Source organism: Pelecanus crispus, chromosome 13 (assembly GCF_030463565.1).
Source record: "Pelecanus crispus isolate bPelCri1 chromosome 13, bPelCri1.pri, whole genome shotgun sequence".
Lineage (NCBI taxonomy): Eukaryota > Metazoa > Chordata > Aves > Pelecaniformes > Pelecanidae > Pelecanus > Pelecanus crispus.
Window position 1 is genome coordinate 2,475,306 of NC_134655.1, and position 16,653 is coordinate 2,491,958.

At 40.0% G+C, this 16,653-nt stretch overlaps 1 protein-coding gene across 1 annotated transcript; it reads left to right on the forward strand.

Moving 5' to 3' along the window:
* The first annotated feature begins 330 nt into the window (after positions 1 to 330).
* On the forward strand, positions 331 to 14,994 carry LOC104027333 (homeobox protein CDX-1). The gene is made up of 3 exons (XM_009478053.2): positions 331 to 763; positions 10,796 to 10,941; positions 14,740 to 14,994. Exons 1-3 carry the CDS (start codon positions 331 to 333, stop codon positions 14,992 to 14,994), a joined length of 834 nt encoding a protein of 277 aa, XP_009476328.1.
* Positions 14,995 to 16,653: the final 1,659 nt, after the last annotated feature.

Here is a 16,653-nt window from a genome sequence, read left to right on the forward strand (position 1 = left end):
ACATAAAGGATCTGTGAGAAAGGAAGCACCAGAACTAGCAGCAAGGTGGGGTTGCCTGCATGGTCAGCCCTTCATTTGAATGCAAATGTAATTTTGGGGCAGGCAGTTATCTGTGACATCAGGCAGGACCTTAGTAAACTGTTACCACCAGCACCTGGTAAAACCATTGTTAATCATGTGTAGTAAAGGGACATCAGGGCTAGCATGAGTCATTTATAGAGCCAGTCAGGGCTAGAAAAGAGAGAGAAAGAAAGAGGAGGGGAAGAGAGATCAAACAAACACTGTGAGGAGCAGGATGTCCCAGCAAGACAAAGCCAGGCTGTGAGCATCATGTATGTGAGTTATCTTTTGGATAAAGAAACCAGCATGTATCCAGGATCTGCAAGGTGCAGCAGCAACAACCTGCCAGTGCAAAACTTTGTGTCCACTCCACCCTATTCCGACTACATGGGATATCATCATGTGCCAACTCTGGACGCCCATGGACAGCCGCCGGGAACCTGGGGATCTCACTATGGCCCGCAGAGGGAGGACTGGAACGCTTACGGCCCAGGACCTTCCAGCACCGTTGCTGCTGCACAGATCAATGGCTCATCTCCTGGACAGGTCTCCTACGGTTCTGCTGATTACAGCTCCCTCCATCCTGCTGCAGCTGGGGGGTTACCTCCTGTAGAAACAGTTAATACACAGCAAATCTCTCCCAACAGCCAAAGGCACAGCTCTTACGAATGGATGAGGAAAACGGTGCAATCCACTTCTACAGGTATGAGGGCACTGAGGTTTTACGCTGCGAAGAGATTTCACTTTTTTTTTTTTTCCAATTGTTGGGGGTTTTATTGCCAGGTTCCCTGTCTAGAGGGAAGCGTAAAGTTTAACAAAGAAAGATCCTAATTACTCTGAAGGATTCTCTTGCTAGCAGTTAAATATTGGTTCGACTATTGGATGCTGGTTTTGATCAGCTATTTCTTATATTCCTTTCTTGACCTTTAATGCTGAGGCAAGTGAAAAGCAAAGTCCTTTGACAGTGAAGTATTTTCACTTCAGATATGTTAAAGTTTTGCGATATCAAATAATTGCTTTTAATAGGAGTCCTATAGGTTGGAATGAAGCAGCATGTCTGCAGAAAGAAATCATGATGGAAGTATTGTGTTTCACCACCACCTATACTTTGCTTATTTTCCTCAAGTTTTAGAGTACATATGAAAAGTTCAAGTAAAATATATACACTAGGGGGGCTGGAAATAAGGCTTTGTATTAGAAACAACCTCCCTAAACCTCAGAACGCTGAAATGAAATGAGATCTGCAAGATCAAACAATGAGTCAATGCTTTAAAAACAGGAATGATAAGGAAAGGCTTGCTTCACTTTGTAGTAGTAGCTCTGAGAATATGCAGGAATACAAAGATCCATGGTAACACAATCATTTAATACAGCGACAGATCGGTCTCTGATGCGTAATAGCCGATGAGTACAAAACAGCTCTTCAATTATATTTAACCAGTAAAAATAAGTCATGAAGCATGAGGAAAAGGTTCTGCTTGATTGTGATGAGAAACAATAGAAAAAAATATAAATATAGAGCACGCCTAAAACAAAAAATCTGTACCTTGTATGAATAGAAAAAAAATTATAAAACAAGAAAGGGGAGAAGGAAAAGAAAAAGAGGGAAAACTGCCTGAAAAGAACAGAGGCATGATCCGCTATATAAAAGTACTTGATCCTCCGAGGTGCTGAGCAGCTTTGACATGCACTGAGATCAGCAGAAATTAAGGATGCTCAATACCTCCCCTAAAGAGATGCTCACATATTTCAATGCTACGTCCCAGGAAGGTTCCTTTCCTTTCAGCCCTTGCTCCCACCCCAGCTCTGTTCCACCCATGCCTGTAAATAACAGTTTTCAAAGCAAGTACTGAATCAATCTCTGATGGGAAAGTAACTACTTAAAACATACTTCAGAAAAATTAAAGCAACTATATAGAAAAATTGTCTTTATTAAAATAACGCATCTAATTTATATGGACAGAGTCATCCTCACTCCTGCTGAACACAGCTTTAGTTCATAGAGAGTCCACAGAAGTCAATAGGACAGAGTCAGTTGTAACTCTGGGTGAATAAGAATTTTGGCAAATTAAAAAAAAAAAATAATAAAAAAGAATAGTTGGAGTTTTTTTAAAATCATATTTGTCCTTCACTGAATACTACCCAGGAAAAAACAAGAGAGGGCAGGTCTTGCAAAAAACTTACAGCTTATTTTTGAGTAGGCCTTACAAGGGCAATGAAATTGCTTGCAAACTGTACGATTTACAGATGGCAGAACACTTGCTCAGAAAACCACTACTTCTCATCTCTTCTTTACCAACCTGCCTCTTGCTCCTGTGGATTTAAACTGCAGCCTCTCGGAGAGAAAGACCTGATTTGATCTGTCTGTGCTGTCCCTTTTATAGTGGGGACACTGTGAGATAGAGACAGATACATGTAATAGACAATAACATTCTAACTGCCTGCTTAAGCAGCATGCTTAGGGCCTTCTAACCTTCCACATTTCAAGCCTGCAAGGGTCAGATCATCCACAGGAGGTGTTGGGAGTCTCTCCATTCTGGAATGGTCCAACAAGATATTGAGCATCTTCATCTCAAGAAGAACTGAAGAAATCAGCGTGTCACAGGAGCATATCCTCCCAAATGCCCACGGGCCAGTGTAAGGCCCTCTGAAGTTAGTGGGAGCCTATCCATTTATTTAATAGGTACTGGGTCATGCTTTAGGGAAAAAATCCAGATAACTCATTCTCCTGCTGCTTCTTCCCCTCTTATTTTTTTGCTAGGCCAGGAATGCTCAGTGCCAATAGATCTGCTTCACTGGAGTTAGTCCTTTTTCTTCATTCACTCTTTTTCCTCTGTTTAAAAGCAAGGGCAGTTCTGTTTTTCCCCATTTTCCAAAAAATAAAATAATTTTTAAAAAAACTGCCCTAACAGTAATGTCAGATCCAGCAATGCACTTCTGAGCATGCAAGTGTTGCAAGTGACTTCAAATGCGTGACTAGGCTAACTGCAAGTACCAGTGTTGCTTGCTGGATTCATGATCAAAATCCTCAGCATTTTCTTAGATGGAATCCATTGCTTTTTACATCCTTAAAGCTGTATGCATACACTGAGCGTTACCCTTCTGTCTCTTTGCAAAACCTTTAGGAATTTCAGCAGAGGTTTGCTACAGGCAAGAGTGAAGGAATCACACCTATCACTTATTAGCTTTCCATATTCCCTGTGAAATAGATATAAGCCACTATTCTTAAAGATGGAAAAACTGAGGCTCAGACTTACCTGAAGTAATCAGAACAGAAATTAATTAGACAAATTAATTTTATCATTTGTTCATTACTGTTGCAAAATACTAGTTATCAATAATAGTACTATTTCACTATTGAAACAATTAATTATTAAGGCAAGTGACTTTTGCACTTGATATTCTTGAAAGTGTGCAAGAAACGCTCCTGTGATCTTATCCCTTTAAGATCAGGAGAGATTCTTTCTGAAGGTTTACTCACATTGAGCAGGCTGACTTGTAACAGCTACAGAAACAAGGCCCAGAATCGATGACACTTCCATCTCCAGAGATTCCATGGTTAGCTTCTCTTACTGGTGCTTTGTGGCCTCATGACCTGACAGATGACAAACAAAACACTTTATTGAAATTTCTACCACTGCCTCATGCCCTACAGGTCTTTTGATACTCTGTAATCTACACAACTAACCTGGAACAAAAGAAGAAATATATTTCAAGTCTTACTCTGTAACTTTAAAAACAACATCCAATATAAAACCCCGTCTTCAACTGGTGTTAAGTGAAGTTTATGGGGTTATGCTACTTGAAGCCACTTGAGGTTATGCTACTTGAAACCACTGGAAGATCTCAGTATTTAATGCAAGACTATCATCCTGGCCTAGCGTTACTGGAATGCATTTCCCACAGAAAAGACCTAGTAAAGCTTTCATCCATCATTCTCTCTCTGGTTGAAGGATGTCTGAACGTCTCTCCCAGCAGGTTTGGAACTGGAGAGACTGGGACTTTTTCCTAAATGCAGTGCACATAGGATCCATGTGCATCCTTCAGGGTGTTCAGGATACAGGAGAAAGCAAATGTGTTTTGTCTCAGAACACTTGAGGAAACGCTGACCACTTAGTATTTTCAACCAAGAACACTGATTGAAAAATCCCCTTCTCTAACCCTTATACTGCTCCTGTCCCCTCTCCTAAACCAGCACTTCGAAAGGGCGAGCAAAGCCAAGGCAACTAGCAATTGTAACAGAGGACAGAACAAAGCCACGACAGCGAGGAATTTGAGGTGGCAATTACACACACACACAAAGCACAATTACAGGCAAATTCTTTGATGGAAAGTAGAATAAAACCACCTTAAACAAGTGACAAATCTCCTCCTGTTGATTTCAATATTTTTATGGAGGTATGCAATCACTCACACCGGAGTAGGCTTTACTTTTTGCCTTCGTGAGAAAACAACATGCATCTGTGCTAAAACTGTGCCCAAAACAATGAGTTTGAACAGCTAACTCCCAGGCAGTTCCAGCAGCAATGAGAATCTGTTCACAAAGCTGAAAGTACATCTTAAGATCTGCACTTAGGTTACCATAAAACAGGGAGGGAACAAGTTTTGAAACTAATTATGAGCAGAGACTTTTCCTGTAGACGACAACTCTCCTATCATTCTTGTTCAATAAAAATTTACTCTGAAGACAGAGACAGCTTTTCTGATGATGACGACAACAGGTGCTGACAGCACCATTACCAAATGCACTGTAAACATATAGCATCTAGTCTTTGAAGGACAAAGTTACATTCCCTCAAATCTAAGAGAAACAAGCCTCGTAAGAAGCCATTCCTGCAAAATGCTGAATGCCTAAAGAACATACAACACTTGGAAAAAATTTCAGTTAATCACTTGCTTTTGAGCCTATACAGTCATTGGCAATGGGATTTCCCCTGATCTTGCTATTTAGAAATCCACCTACTTTTTCTGCAGGTTGGGTCCTTCTGCCAGACAAAATCCATACAGGGCGATCTGTCCAATCGTTGTTTAAAGGTGATGAAAATTACTCTGCTTTGGATTCAATTACTTCTGTATGATGAAGATAACTAAAAAAGTTTACAGTGGCAAAGTGAAGGACAGAATTTGGCAAATGAGCTTTATTACAGAATAGCAGAACATAATCAAAATTGAAAACATTAGCATTTTAAACAGAAGTCAACAGAACAGAAGGGAAAATTCTTCAAGTCTGTTGAAAGGTTCCAATTCTATGATCCTATTCTGTTCTTTTCAGCATGAGTCATCTGAACATGTATAACAAGAACAAATGATCAAGACCCAGCAAAAAATACAAACACAGAATTTCACCATGTTTCAGAAACCTTTATGCATCCAACTTTGCAATAATTAATAGTCCTACTCATCGCACTAAGACTTCTGGCAGGAATATTATTACTCACATTATACAAGATTGGATGCATGTAACATTTTCTAATACAATGACAGTGTGGGGTGGTTGGTTTTTTTTTTTTTTAATTTAACTGTACAGAACATCATGTGCAGCACAATGTTCATCTTCAAGACTTATTTAAAATTACTTTTGTTTCACAACTTCAATTAAGTCAGTGAAATTAGACTAGAGAGAATTTGCCCCTTTCTTTTTCTACACTTTAAAAGTGCATAAATAGAGATAGTCCCAAAACAAAACTCTGGGGCCTGATCTCTGACAGTCCATATCTTTATAAATTAGAAAACTAACGCTAATCTCTCTCTCGATACTGACCTAACATAAAGATGCAGATTTGAACTGACCGTATCTTCAGACCAGAAAGCTGTTTCACATTTCAAGCTGACTTAAGCTAACTTCCAGTCATCAAGTACAGACATTAACTCCCCCTGAAAAAAATGTTAAACTATGGAACCCAGATTATGGAGCTTTGTAAGTAATCTGACAGTAATCCGACATTATTCTATATTATGACATCTTCTGTCTAAATTAGGTGGCTTCTGGATTTTATGAATGACACCAGTTTCAGTAGATGAAGAGTATTCCTGAAAAGTTAAGAGAGGAGGCACTGAAAAAGGGGCCAGGGCTAGTTCTAATGCTAATTTATTTTGCTTTGTAAACTAGTTGTGAGGTCCGATGGTGGGTTTTTTTTTTTCCTTTCCTGGGCTACATTGTCTGAGGTTTTGAGGCCTATCTGTCATATTGAGGCAACAGACCCTTTTAACACTTCTCTTCGCTTTGATATGCGGTCTTGTCTCTTCCTTCTCCCTCTTTTCTTCAGGAGTTATATTGCCGGAAAGGGTGATGATTTTCACAGCAAATAAAGAGGCCTTCTCCTAGCTTTATTGTCTTCAGAAGAAATACTCTGTGAATTTTATGACCAATGGGAAAGCGTTTCCCTTCCCCCAACTCAAAACTTGGCCAGTCACAGAAGTTGCTAGAGCGGGTGTGATAGAACAGGATTGTTAAACTGTATCTCACGAAAAGTTTTCTAAGTCTGAAATGTCTTATTTCTTGTTACTCCAAAGGCACTCTTCAATCGTCACTATTTGCACAACAGGTTTTTGTCAAAACTTGCTGTTCTTAAATAGCTCATTAAAACCAGGAAATCCACTCCCCCAACACAAAGGCAGTCGTACTGCAAAGGTAGTTGCTTCACAGCTCTTTTGTTTCATTCTTCTTCCACCCAACTACTAATAACCTCTCCAACCACTTGCAATTCCATAGAATACCTGTCCATGACAGAACACATTTCCAATAAAACTGACGCTATCTTGCTGATTAAAATGATAATCTGTCACTAACAAAAGATTAATTAAGATTGTAGAAAGGTAAATGTTGGTAATTTCACTCACCTAAGTGAGTAAAAATGCAGGATTTGACTAAAGAATTGGAATAAAATATTAATGTTTATCATTGCATCATTAAATTCTGCCATTATCTCCTAAAGAAGTCTGAGAAGTGAAGAACATCCTTCCGCTGTGTCTGGGGTGAATCCATTAGTCCTACCTCAAATTTTACTCAGGTAACACTTCTCCTTGAAATAAAATGCATCACTGTAAAGAAAACCAGTAGAAGGTCTGCAAGATTTGGCTCAGAATGCAGTAGAGTGGATCTATTCCATCTAACAGATGGAATTTAGAGGCTAAAGTCCCAAATTGTTTAGGGATAGGTTTTGTTGCTGCTGTTTGTTAGCTTTGGCAAACAAAAGAAAAGTCTACTTTGCCTTTGAAAGGAAATGCCATATGCAGACTAATTCCAACCCAGCATCCAACAAAGGCATTAGGAAGACACTCACTGACATCAAGGAGAATCTGGGTAAAGGCCTAACAGGCTAAAACATGACTCTGCCAGAACTGAAAGTATCCTCGCAGAAGACCCTGGCAGATCTCAGCTCCCACTGTGTGTTGCCTCTCACAGAGGGTATTACTGTATGCATAAAAATCAAATTATTAAAGGTAAGATTTATGTGACAAATCACATTTTTCTCAGATTGTTGTTGACTTTTAGGAAGGAAGTGTTCTCCTTTTGCTTTCCTACTTTCTAAATTATTCTCTCAACTTACTTTAAAGAAAGAAATTAGACGTGAAAGCTCCCAATCTTCCTTCAAAAAGAAACCAGATATTATCATTCCTACTAAAAATAAACTGAAAGCTACTTATAAGAAAAGAAAAGATTTTATGTGACAAAGTTCTGTTTTCCACATACATTTAATTTCTTCTTCAGTTTAAAAAAGCAAAAAACCCAACCCTTTCCTACTCAGATAATAAGGGTTTAAAACCAGAAACAGGAAGGTTTATCTTGAAGTCTACCACCTTGTTTTGGCAATAGAAGAACATTTGATATTTGTCTATGGCTTCTGAATGAGAACAGACTTCAAGATAAGATCACCTTGTTGCTCTTTTGTGTACTCCATCTTAGCACCACAAAGGAGACTAAGGAAACATTTTAAACATTTTGTCCCACGGAATGACCCCAAATTCTCATTTAAAGAGGAAAAAACCCCAACCAAACCCCCGGCTAGAGAGATCAAAAGTTAAAAAATATCAAGTGAGGCATTAAAGCACCACAGGTGACCATATGTTAAACAAACAATTTACACTTCGAATGAATGAAAACAAATGTCCCAGTATTTATGTGGACTGAACTGAGTCACTGCTGTTCTTTAGAGACTCTAAAATTCTTACCGTAATGTTGTAAAATTAACAGCACTTTTCACTTGATTATCAGTGTAAACATAATTGGGCTAATTCTGCTTTCACTACAGTTTCACAATGACAGAAATACTACCAAAATGAGAATGTCCTATGTATCTACCCCAGCCAAGCACAGCACAGCAGAACCTTCCCAGTGAAGTTAACAGATTTGAGTCAAAGTGGGTTTGGCTGCACGGATTGAGCAGAAACCCAAGCATAAGGAAAACACACAACATGCACACACATATTTTCCCTACTGAAATATTCCAAGTAAACAGGCCGACGGCCTCAAGACAGTTGGAAAATGCCCATAGCATTGTAAACTCACTATTAATGCATAGTGCTTTCCCAGGATTGAACACCATGGAGCATGGAAGCTGAAGGATCAAATTCCGATGTAGACCTTGTTCTACAAGCCTGGGAAGAGTCCTAGAGAAACACTGTCACGTAGGGCAAACAAGTTATTATCCACAACCAGAGGTTTACAGCATTGCACTGACCAGGACTTCCAGTGCTAAACAACTCTATCTAGGATCTATACAAACAGTACAAAAAGGATCAGAGCCTGAAGAACCTTCTAACGCAAACAATACCATGGAGAGCCAAAAATTCTTACAAGTAGCAAAGTACTGCCAAATGCTTGAAGAGAAAAAAGTGATACGGCTCTCAGGCCCTTACCATACAGTGTACACCGCAAGTGGAAGACAATGTTAACTTTAAATATGTTCAGCTATTAAAACAAAGAGACATTACGTCTCTCTCCACAGATGGGGGGGGAAAAAAAATTAACCTGTGAAACTAAATCATGAATTAAGGGATAAAGTACTTCAAGTACTTCAAGATTCTGCTATAGTTCTGTACCCTGAATTCTGATCTTTGGGTGCTACTTAAACTTCAAAAGCAAGGGGAGTTGGAAGGAGGGGCCGGGGAGAAATCAGGCCTTTGATACCACTGATACATGAAACCTCCAGCTATGCTCTCCTGCAGGGGGGAATGTGGTTGCTATGGGGTGGTGTGCTGTGGTGATCTACTTGGAGACTGAGATTTTACCAAATTAACTGCTCTTATTAGGAGTGCAACTATTAGGAGTTTGAGGAACCTGTTTTTTGAAGAGTTAGGCATCCACACCATCTTTTCAGAAAAAGATCTGTAGGCAAATGTGAGCTGTTGTATGAAGCTAAGTGACATCTGCAGCAATAGCAGACTGTTAGAGGCAGCAAGCCACAACATGCCTCGAGTTTTATGCATCATCTGAGAGAACGTGAATCTAAGGAGGCTGTTCTACTATAGTGACCACTAAGGACACAAAGATTCACGACCTACAGTACCAGAGTGGAACACACTGCAAAAAAAATATCAGCTAAAAATAGGTTCCCTGTCCTGGACAATTTATAGTCTAAATATATACATCTGAAGAAATGTCCATATAAATACAGCAAGGAAGCACAAAAAAATGGTAAGACTGTGGTTAGCAAACACGGTAACACTGGTCTTAACACAATAATGATCCAATCTTTCAAATATGTAGGAAGACCTTAGGCTAGGGCTCAGGGGCCTTGGTTTTAAGCAGATGTTGATCTGTGATATATTGACTGCCCAATACGAACATTAACGACAGAGGAAAGGTGGGTGAGAAAGGAAGCATCAGTAGCCTTTCCCTTTCTCAATTCTCTTTCACTACTGCCAACACATTCTGTCCTCAGAAATTATCCTGTATGGAATCCATAAAATTTCAGCTACTTGCATCTGTGTTCACTGGCTCATGTCATTTGCCATTAGCTTTTAACGACCTGGACACTGCTGAGCCACGTCTGCTTCAGTCAGCTGTACCCACAGCTGAAAGGATGCAGCAGTGCTGCTTGCAAAAGAACAGATGCTGCAGTTCTAGCGTTGTTCAGCATCCTTTGTTAAGTATTATTGCTTTCTTTTTCTCTTTTTTATTAACTGTCATCTGAAAATCTATGTTACTATTCCCTGTGCTATTATCAAGTTGTGGATAGACTGTGCCAGACTTGAAGGAAAAACACAGCCTCCAGGTTGCAGTAACAATCACAATATTGTATTAATTTTTCTAGCAACAGGAAGTGAGGAACTTGAGAAGCTCTCGGGATTTTCTGCGCAGTAAAATATCCCTCACAGTTTCCCTCTGAAACAGGTAGCAGTGTATCAGCTTTAGGGACAGGGAAACAAAGCAATTCAGTACCAGGCACAAAGCCTGCATCAGAGCTGGGAACAGAACCCAGGTTTCCTGGCTCCTTGCTCTTAACAAGAACGCCTTCCCTTTCCCAAATGATAACACAAGGGTGATAAAGAACGTGAGGACTAGTTTATCTTCTGTTTACTAAGGAGCAAACTCAAAATCTGATGGTATGAACCTCTTGTGTTGTAAATCAAGACTGAGTCCACTGCAGTCAAGGGAGTTACTCTGGGTAAGTGCATAGAGAATCAGGCCTAAAATACCCACAAACATATTTTCCAATGTAAAGCCAGATATTTTGTGTTACTAAAGTTAAAAAATTCTAGCTTGAAGCAATGTGTTCTTCTTTCAAAACAGGTAAAACAAGAACAAGAGAGAAGTACCGAGTGGTTTACACAGATCATCAGAGATTAGAATTAGAGAAGGAATTTCATTACAACAGATACATTACAATCAGGAGGAAGTCTGAACTTGCTGCAAACCTAAGACTTTCCGAGAGACAGGTAGAGTATGGATCACCCATTCAGGATTTCCTTTGAGTTTATTATTGCTAACGAGGACATAACCGTACTGGTTAAGAACACAAAAATGCTAATGCCTCTAATAACCAAACAATGTGACTGGGTTCCCTTTGCAGTGTAGGAACTCAAACTACCCAGCTGAATGGCCCGATAGCCCTGTTCGCACTCATTTCTAAATATCCCATCAGCACTACTTCAGCTCTCATAATGACATCAGAGCGCTATGCAACAACACAGAAAAAGCAAACACCAGTCCTGTTCTGAGATACAAGAGTTTAAAAATATCAGCAAAATCCTGCCCGCATTTCTCTCTGTTTTACTGGAGTAGTGGTGGCAGGGAGAAATTTTTGCTGAAATTTCTAAAGCGGAAGTCCATGGGAATACTATAACCAATTTCAACAAGGTCAGTCTTAGCAGAGGATGGAAGTGATGAGCTCAAGTATGCTCAGGACACCTGAAGGTATTTGTTTCTTTGGCTGCCTTTTACCTTTTGTTAAAGACTTCCTCTGTACTTGCTACTCCTTTCTCCTGCCCCTATTTCCTCCCACCCCCTCCAAATTTCACTTCTATTCGCACAACGTTAATCAAAACGCAATCCTTTCTGGTCAAAAGATACATACAATTTGCTCTGGAACCACGCTGTGCCGCGCTCTTCAATCACGCAATTGCACCGCCTGTGGCACCCCCTACCAAAGCAAAGCAGGTAGCTGTCCTCTGGCTCTCCAGCCCTTCAGCTGGCTCCTGCAAACAACCGAGACAAGATGCCAAGCTAGATCTCCCACGCAGACCCTCACAGCACGGGCTGAGCGTATGTTCGGTCCCCTTTTACTTAGGAGTTGCTTGATGCAGTACGCTGAAGCAAGCAGCAAAACAGAAAATTAAAAGCTTTACTGAAGGATCTCCCCGGACAGATTTCAGGACTCAATACGCTCATTTGCCGCCTTTTCTATTTGCAAACCATCACAGCACTGTTTTCTCAGACAGTTACTATTCAGTATCATTCACTGAACATTATGCCTGGTTCACCACTGGTTGATGGGCTCTACTGAGCAGGGATAGTCCAAAATCCACCTAGTTGTAGCACTGTTCACCCAACTTGAACTTGTCTTACACAGCACACCCTGAAAGAGCTTACAGAAATGGAGAAGCAAATACCCATTTTGCAAATATTTCTCAATCTGCTGCTGAATGCGAGTATTTAATTATGGAAAATTAAAATTACTTCAACTGCGTATAAAAAAAATACACTATGTGTCTTTTTGCTGGCTGTTAAAACCTTAATCACTTGACTTCGTTATGCTGAATTTAAAAATTATGACCCTGCTTCTGTAAACGACCTACAATATTTACTTGAAACTTCCTAGTTCAGTGATAATTCCCGATAAACCTTTTTGTTAGTATACTTGAAGTGGTGATACAAAAAAAGATGTGATGCATTTCTTTGACATATATTGAGGAAACATGGCAACAGTTTTTGCAATATTTGCTCTTCTTTATCATCAATATATGTCATGAACAAAATTAATTCCAGTGCAGAAAGCCTACATCTCTGAAGTGACTTTTGAAAATGTAAGATTAAGAAAGAAATACCTCATCTGTACTCCCCACTACTAGCCTTCCACACAAATTAAACAACGCCACCGTATGAACATGACTGAGCACACACTGTCCTATCCCAAGTTCTACTGCACTCAGCCTAAAACCTGGAATGATTTTCTGGAAAAGCTTTTTTCCTGGCTATGCCAAAATCCCATCCAGGACACTGGAATATCTCAAGACAAAAGGACAAAGAACAATTGTTTAAACACGTAAGGAAAGATGTAATATCTAATGAAGGGGGAAAAAAAAGGCAAAACTAAGCATTGCTTAAGAAACAGAATAGGAAGGATACAGAAATAAAGGCAATGATGAGGACAAGAAAGAAGAGAGAAAATTAGACTTCAGGGGAAGAGTTACTCACACCACTGGACAGTGGGGGAAAAAATACTGAAAGGAAAGAGGGCAACAGGTGAAGAACAAGTTGGACAGATGCAACTGCCCATGGTAGCTTTTAGTCTAACACTACAGATCTGTATTTACTTGTAGTTATTTGATAATTGCCTTACAACCTTGAAGTGCTTACTAAAATTCTCACTGGATCACTGCTGCAGATCTGCAACCCTAGTTCAGTAACAAACCAGAACAAAAAAAACAAATTCAAAGGGAGGTAAGAACACTGAAGCCAGAGGGTAATTCCAAAACAGATGTTAGTTTGGTTTTTAGGCTGTTTTATCTTTTCATGCATTTTGGCAAATGCATGGGTGAAACTAGATCACCTCAGCACAATCAGAATGCAAGAGATCTGAGAGTATTTGAGATTGGTTTAATGGAACATAATTTGGTACCAAAATGATATTCCAGAAACCAGGACAGCAAAATGAACTGCCAAAAGTCTCAGATGACAGCCTGGGACTTCAGAGACCTAGTTCAAATTTCCACAAGCTTTGTGTGTATCTGAGTTCTTCAACTCTAAAATGGGAATAATAATGCCTCAAGGATAAGTACACCGAGACTGTCACAGAGACTGCTTAAGATGTTTTGTGGGACTTCACCACTGGTTTTCTTTTAAAACACAACCTAGCAGCCACAGGTGTTATCACCTCTTACTGGTTTACCTCCTTTCTGATCATTATTCTCTTTCCCTTTCTAGCTTGTAGCAAAGGATAACTAAACAAATCGGTATTTCTCAGCAAATGATTGACTTTTCTTTGAGTTACAGAAAATGTTGACAGAAGCGTTTCCTTTGCCATCGGAACACCAACAAGAAAACACAACATATCTGAATGAGGTAGCTTGACTCACTACACTGACTAGACATAATACAGAGCCACTTCCAAGGATAAATAGCTGGCGTGCAGTGCTTTAAATCCAACATTGGGGATTCGTGTCCAAAGACACTTCAGTTGCCATAGAACATTCATCCTTTCACACCTGAACAAGTTCTAGTCTATTTTCAATCACCATTACTCATCAACTTCATCTCATGTCCTCACTCGGGTCAGTCCTATCAAACCCCATATACTCTTCAATAGTTGCTTCACTCCTTCCCAAAGATGACAGCATTTCTGTGACAGAGCAATGACTATGGTATAAGGCAGCTGACTGTGCAGGAAGCAGCAGCAGATTCTGGCTCCATCTACGAATGCAATAAAAGGCACTTAGCTATTAAGGCACCGCTTATACAATATTTTGAAGCAACATTGTGAACCAAGAGTAGTGCACTGGTGAAATTCTGCTCAGAAGTGTATTTCCATTGGAGCTATCCAATTAATGTGCAGCATCCAAACAGGAAAGCTTTTGTGCCTCAGTAACAGGTTTTGACCTGCTCTGAGTAGGGCATAGTTTTCAACATAAAGATACTCTCAGATTCTTTTGGCCATCACTATGACACATGCGATTCTGTTCCGTTAGATTTTGTAACACCGCCCCCCCCCCCCCCCCCCAAAAAAAAGAAAAGGGAAAAAAAAAAAATCAAAGCTCATTCCATAAAGAAATACCTTCTAAAAATAAAACTAACACCAAAAAACTCTTTTTATCAAACTGTTAATAAATATTTTATTACCAGATAGGAAAGATTACTTGTATGAAAACCAAGCAAACAGCTCTGTTGTCTCAGTTTGCCACTGCCTTTCTCACTCTGGTCCTCATGCAATTGATTTTACCTATGACCCATGCCTGTATACATAAAGGACCACACCGCATTCCATTAGCAACTGAAAGTTTTCCTCTGCTCCTCTGCAGGTGAAAATCTGGTTCCAGAATCGCAGAGCCAAAGAAAGAAAATTAATGAAGAAGAAAATGACTCATTTCGATGGCAGCAATCTTGGCTCTATGCAGAGTGACTCTGGCTCAGTGAGCCCGATGCCGGTTCCTGACCAACAGACTCATTCAGAAATGTCCAGTTCTTTATTCCCACCTCCACCTCCTCCACCTCCGCTTCCCATGAATGGTTTGCAGCACAACGGGAACCTACAGCAGGTAGTGGCCTCTCAGTAAGGCTGCCTGAAGAGCTACTGCATAACGAACACTATAAACTACCAGTACACGGAGCACTACAGTATGAAAGAGAGAGGACAGCTGTAGCTGTTTTGCAGGAGTCCCCAGCATGACACAGTTCTGTGTACATAAGCTTCAAGTACAGTAAACCAAGAGCCACTTGCCAGGTCTGCAGAATAGCGCAAGGTCCCAAGGGCGATGGAACTGCTGTGTGCCAGGAGTCCTAGTTGCAGGGAGCCTCTGCAAGAGGATCCCATGCCGAGTCTGTGCCACAAGGCAAGCATCCCTCCAGCCATGCAGCAGGTGGGTAGGCACTGGGAGGGAGGAGAGCTGAGGACCAGATACGGCCACTTGTTACGGTACGCTGCAGACAAAAGAAAAAAGAAAAATGAAAAGCACAAAATGGGCCACAGGCAATATAATATTGCTGAGGCAGCAACGGCAGCTGTACGCAAGTGCTCTGTCTGTCCCTCATCCCTAGGTAAAGAGTACATTCCTTCTCCTTTGATCCCCACACAGGTTCCAGGTACTAATCTCACTTTCATGGGCTTTACACGTGGATCTTGATGAATGAAAACCTGGCTTAGATGTCTTGACCCACCTGATGGAAAGCCTGGGTCATGGTGCTTGCACTCACTACGTGTTAAGGGCAAAGGTCAGAGATGAGCTTTTTGGAATTTTTTTGGTTTTGACAGGTATGATTTCCAATGCTCCATACACTGGTATAAACATGCACTCTTCAATCTTACCATAAATGTTTCAAAAGCATTCTGGAATTATGAATCCTGGCCCCAGTTCATTTTTGACAGAAGAAAAATCATGTCAGACTCATTTTGTATCCTAAAAGAAAGAGCAAAGCGGGGAAAATCCTTTTAAGAAGTGTAGGTATTTTAAAAAGTGACTGCATTTCATGAGACAGCATAGTCCATGGATAAAGATGCAATAATTGCATTCAACTAACTTTAAATTTGGTCCAGCTTTCAGAGCTATTGTGACACTAAAAAAAAAAAAAATTCTGAGAAGCCAAATTAATGGAAGACAAAGCAAACAAATACCTCACTCACATATAAGCTCTCTGCATTCTTTAAGTGGGTCTCAGTTCCCAAAGTGCTGATCCCTTCCATACTAAGCAGAATTTGGTAGGTAATCAGTACTTCAGAATAATCCGGATACTTACTTCCTAAGATGACTAACAATTGCACGTGCATAACTTGTCTGCAAAGGGAAATTTTTTAAAGCACGCAAGTGATTTGGGAATTTATACCCTCACTGTCAAAAGCAATTTAGAAATTTAGGATGCCTATCCTCACTAATTTTCATCAAGGTGTCCTCCTAAATATCTCTGTCACTGTTGCAAATAAGACTTAGGAGCATTAAGTCATTTAGGCACTACATTCTTGGGTTTTTTTCCTTAATTATAACAAATAGTACTATTAGGTCATCAAAATGTTGGCAATGTAAAATTACTGTGTATATAAAGAACATTAAAATAAATGACTTTTTTCATAATCATTTTCCAATGTGGTATCAGCTACTGTAGTAAGTGAACATGCAGATTTTCACGATTAGTCTGTTTCTAATTGTCATACCAAAATTAAAAGCAGAGCGATGGTAGAAAAGCTTACAAAAAGTAGAGGAGAATGGTAAGAACAGGATGGT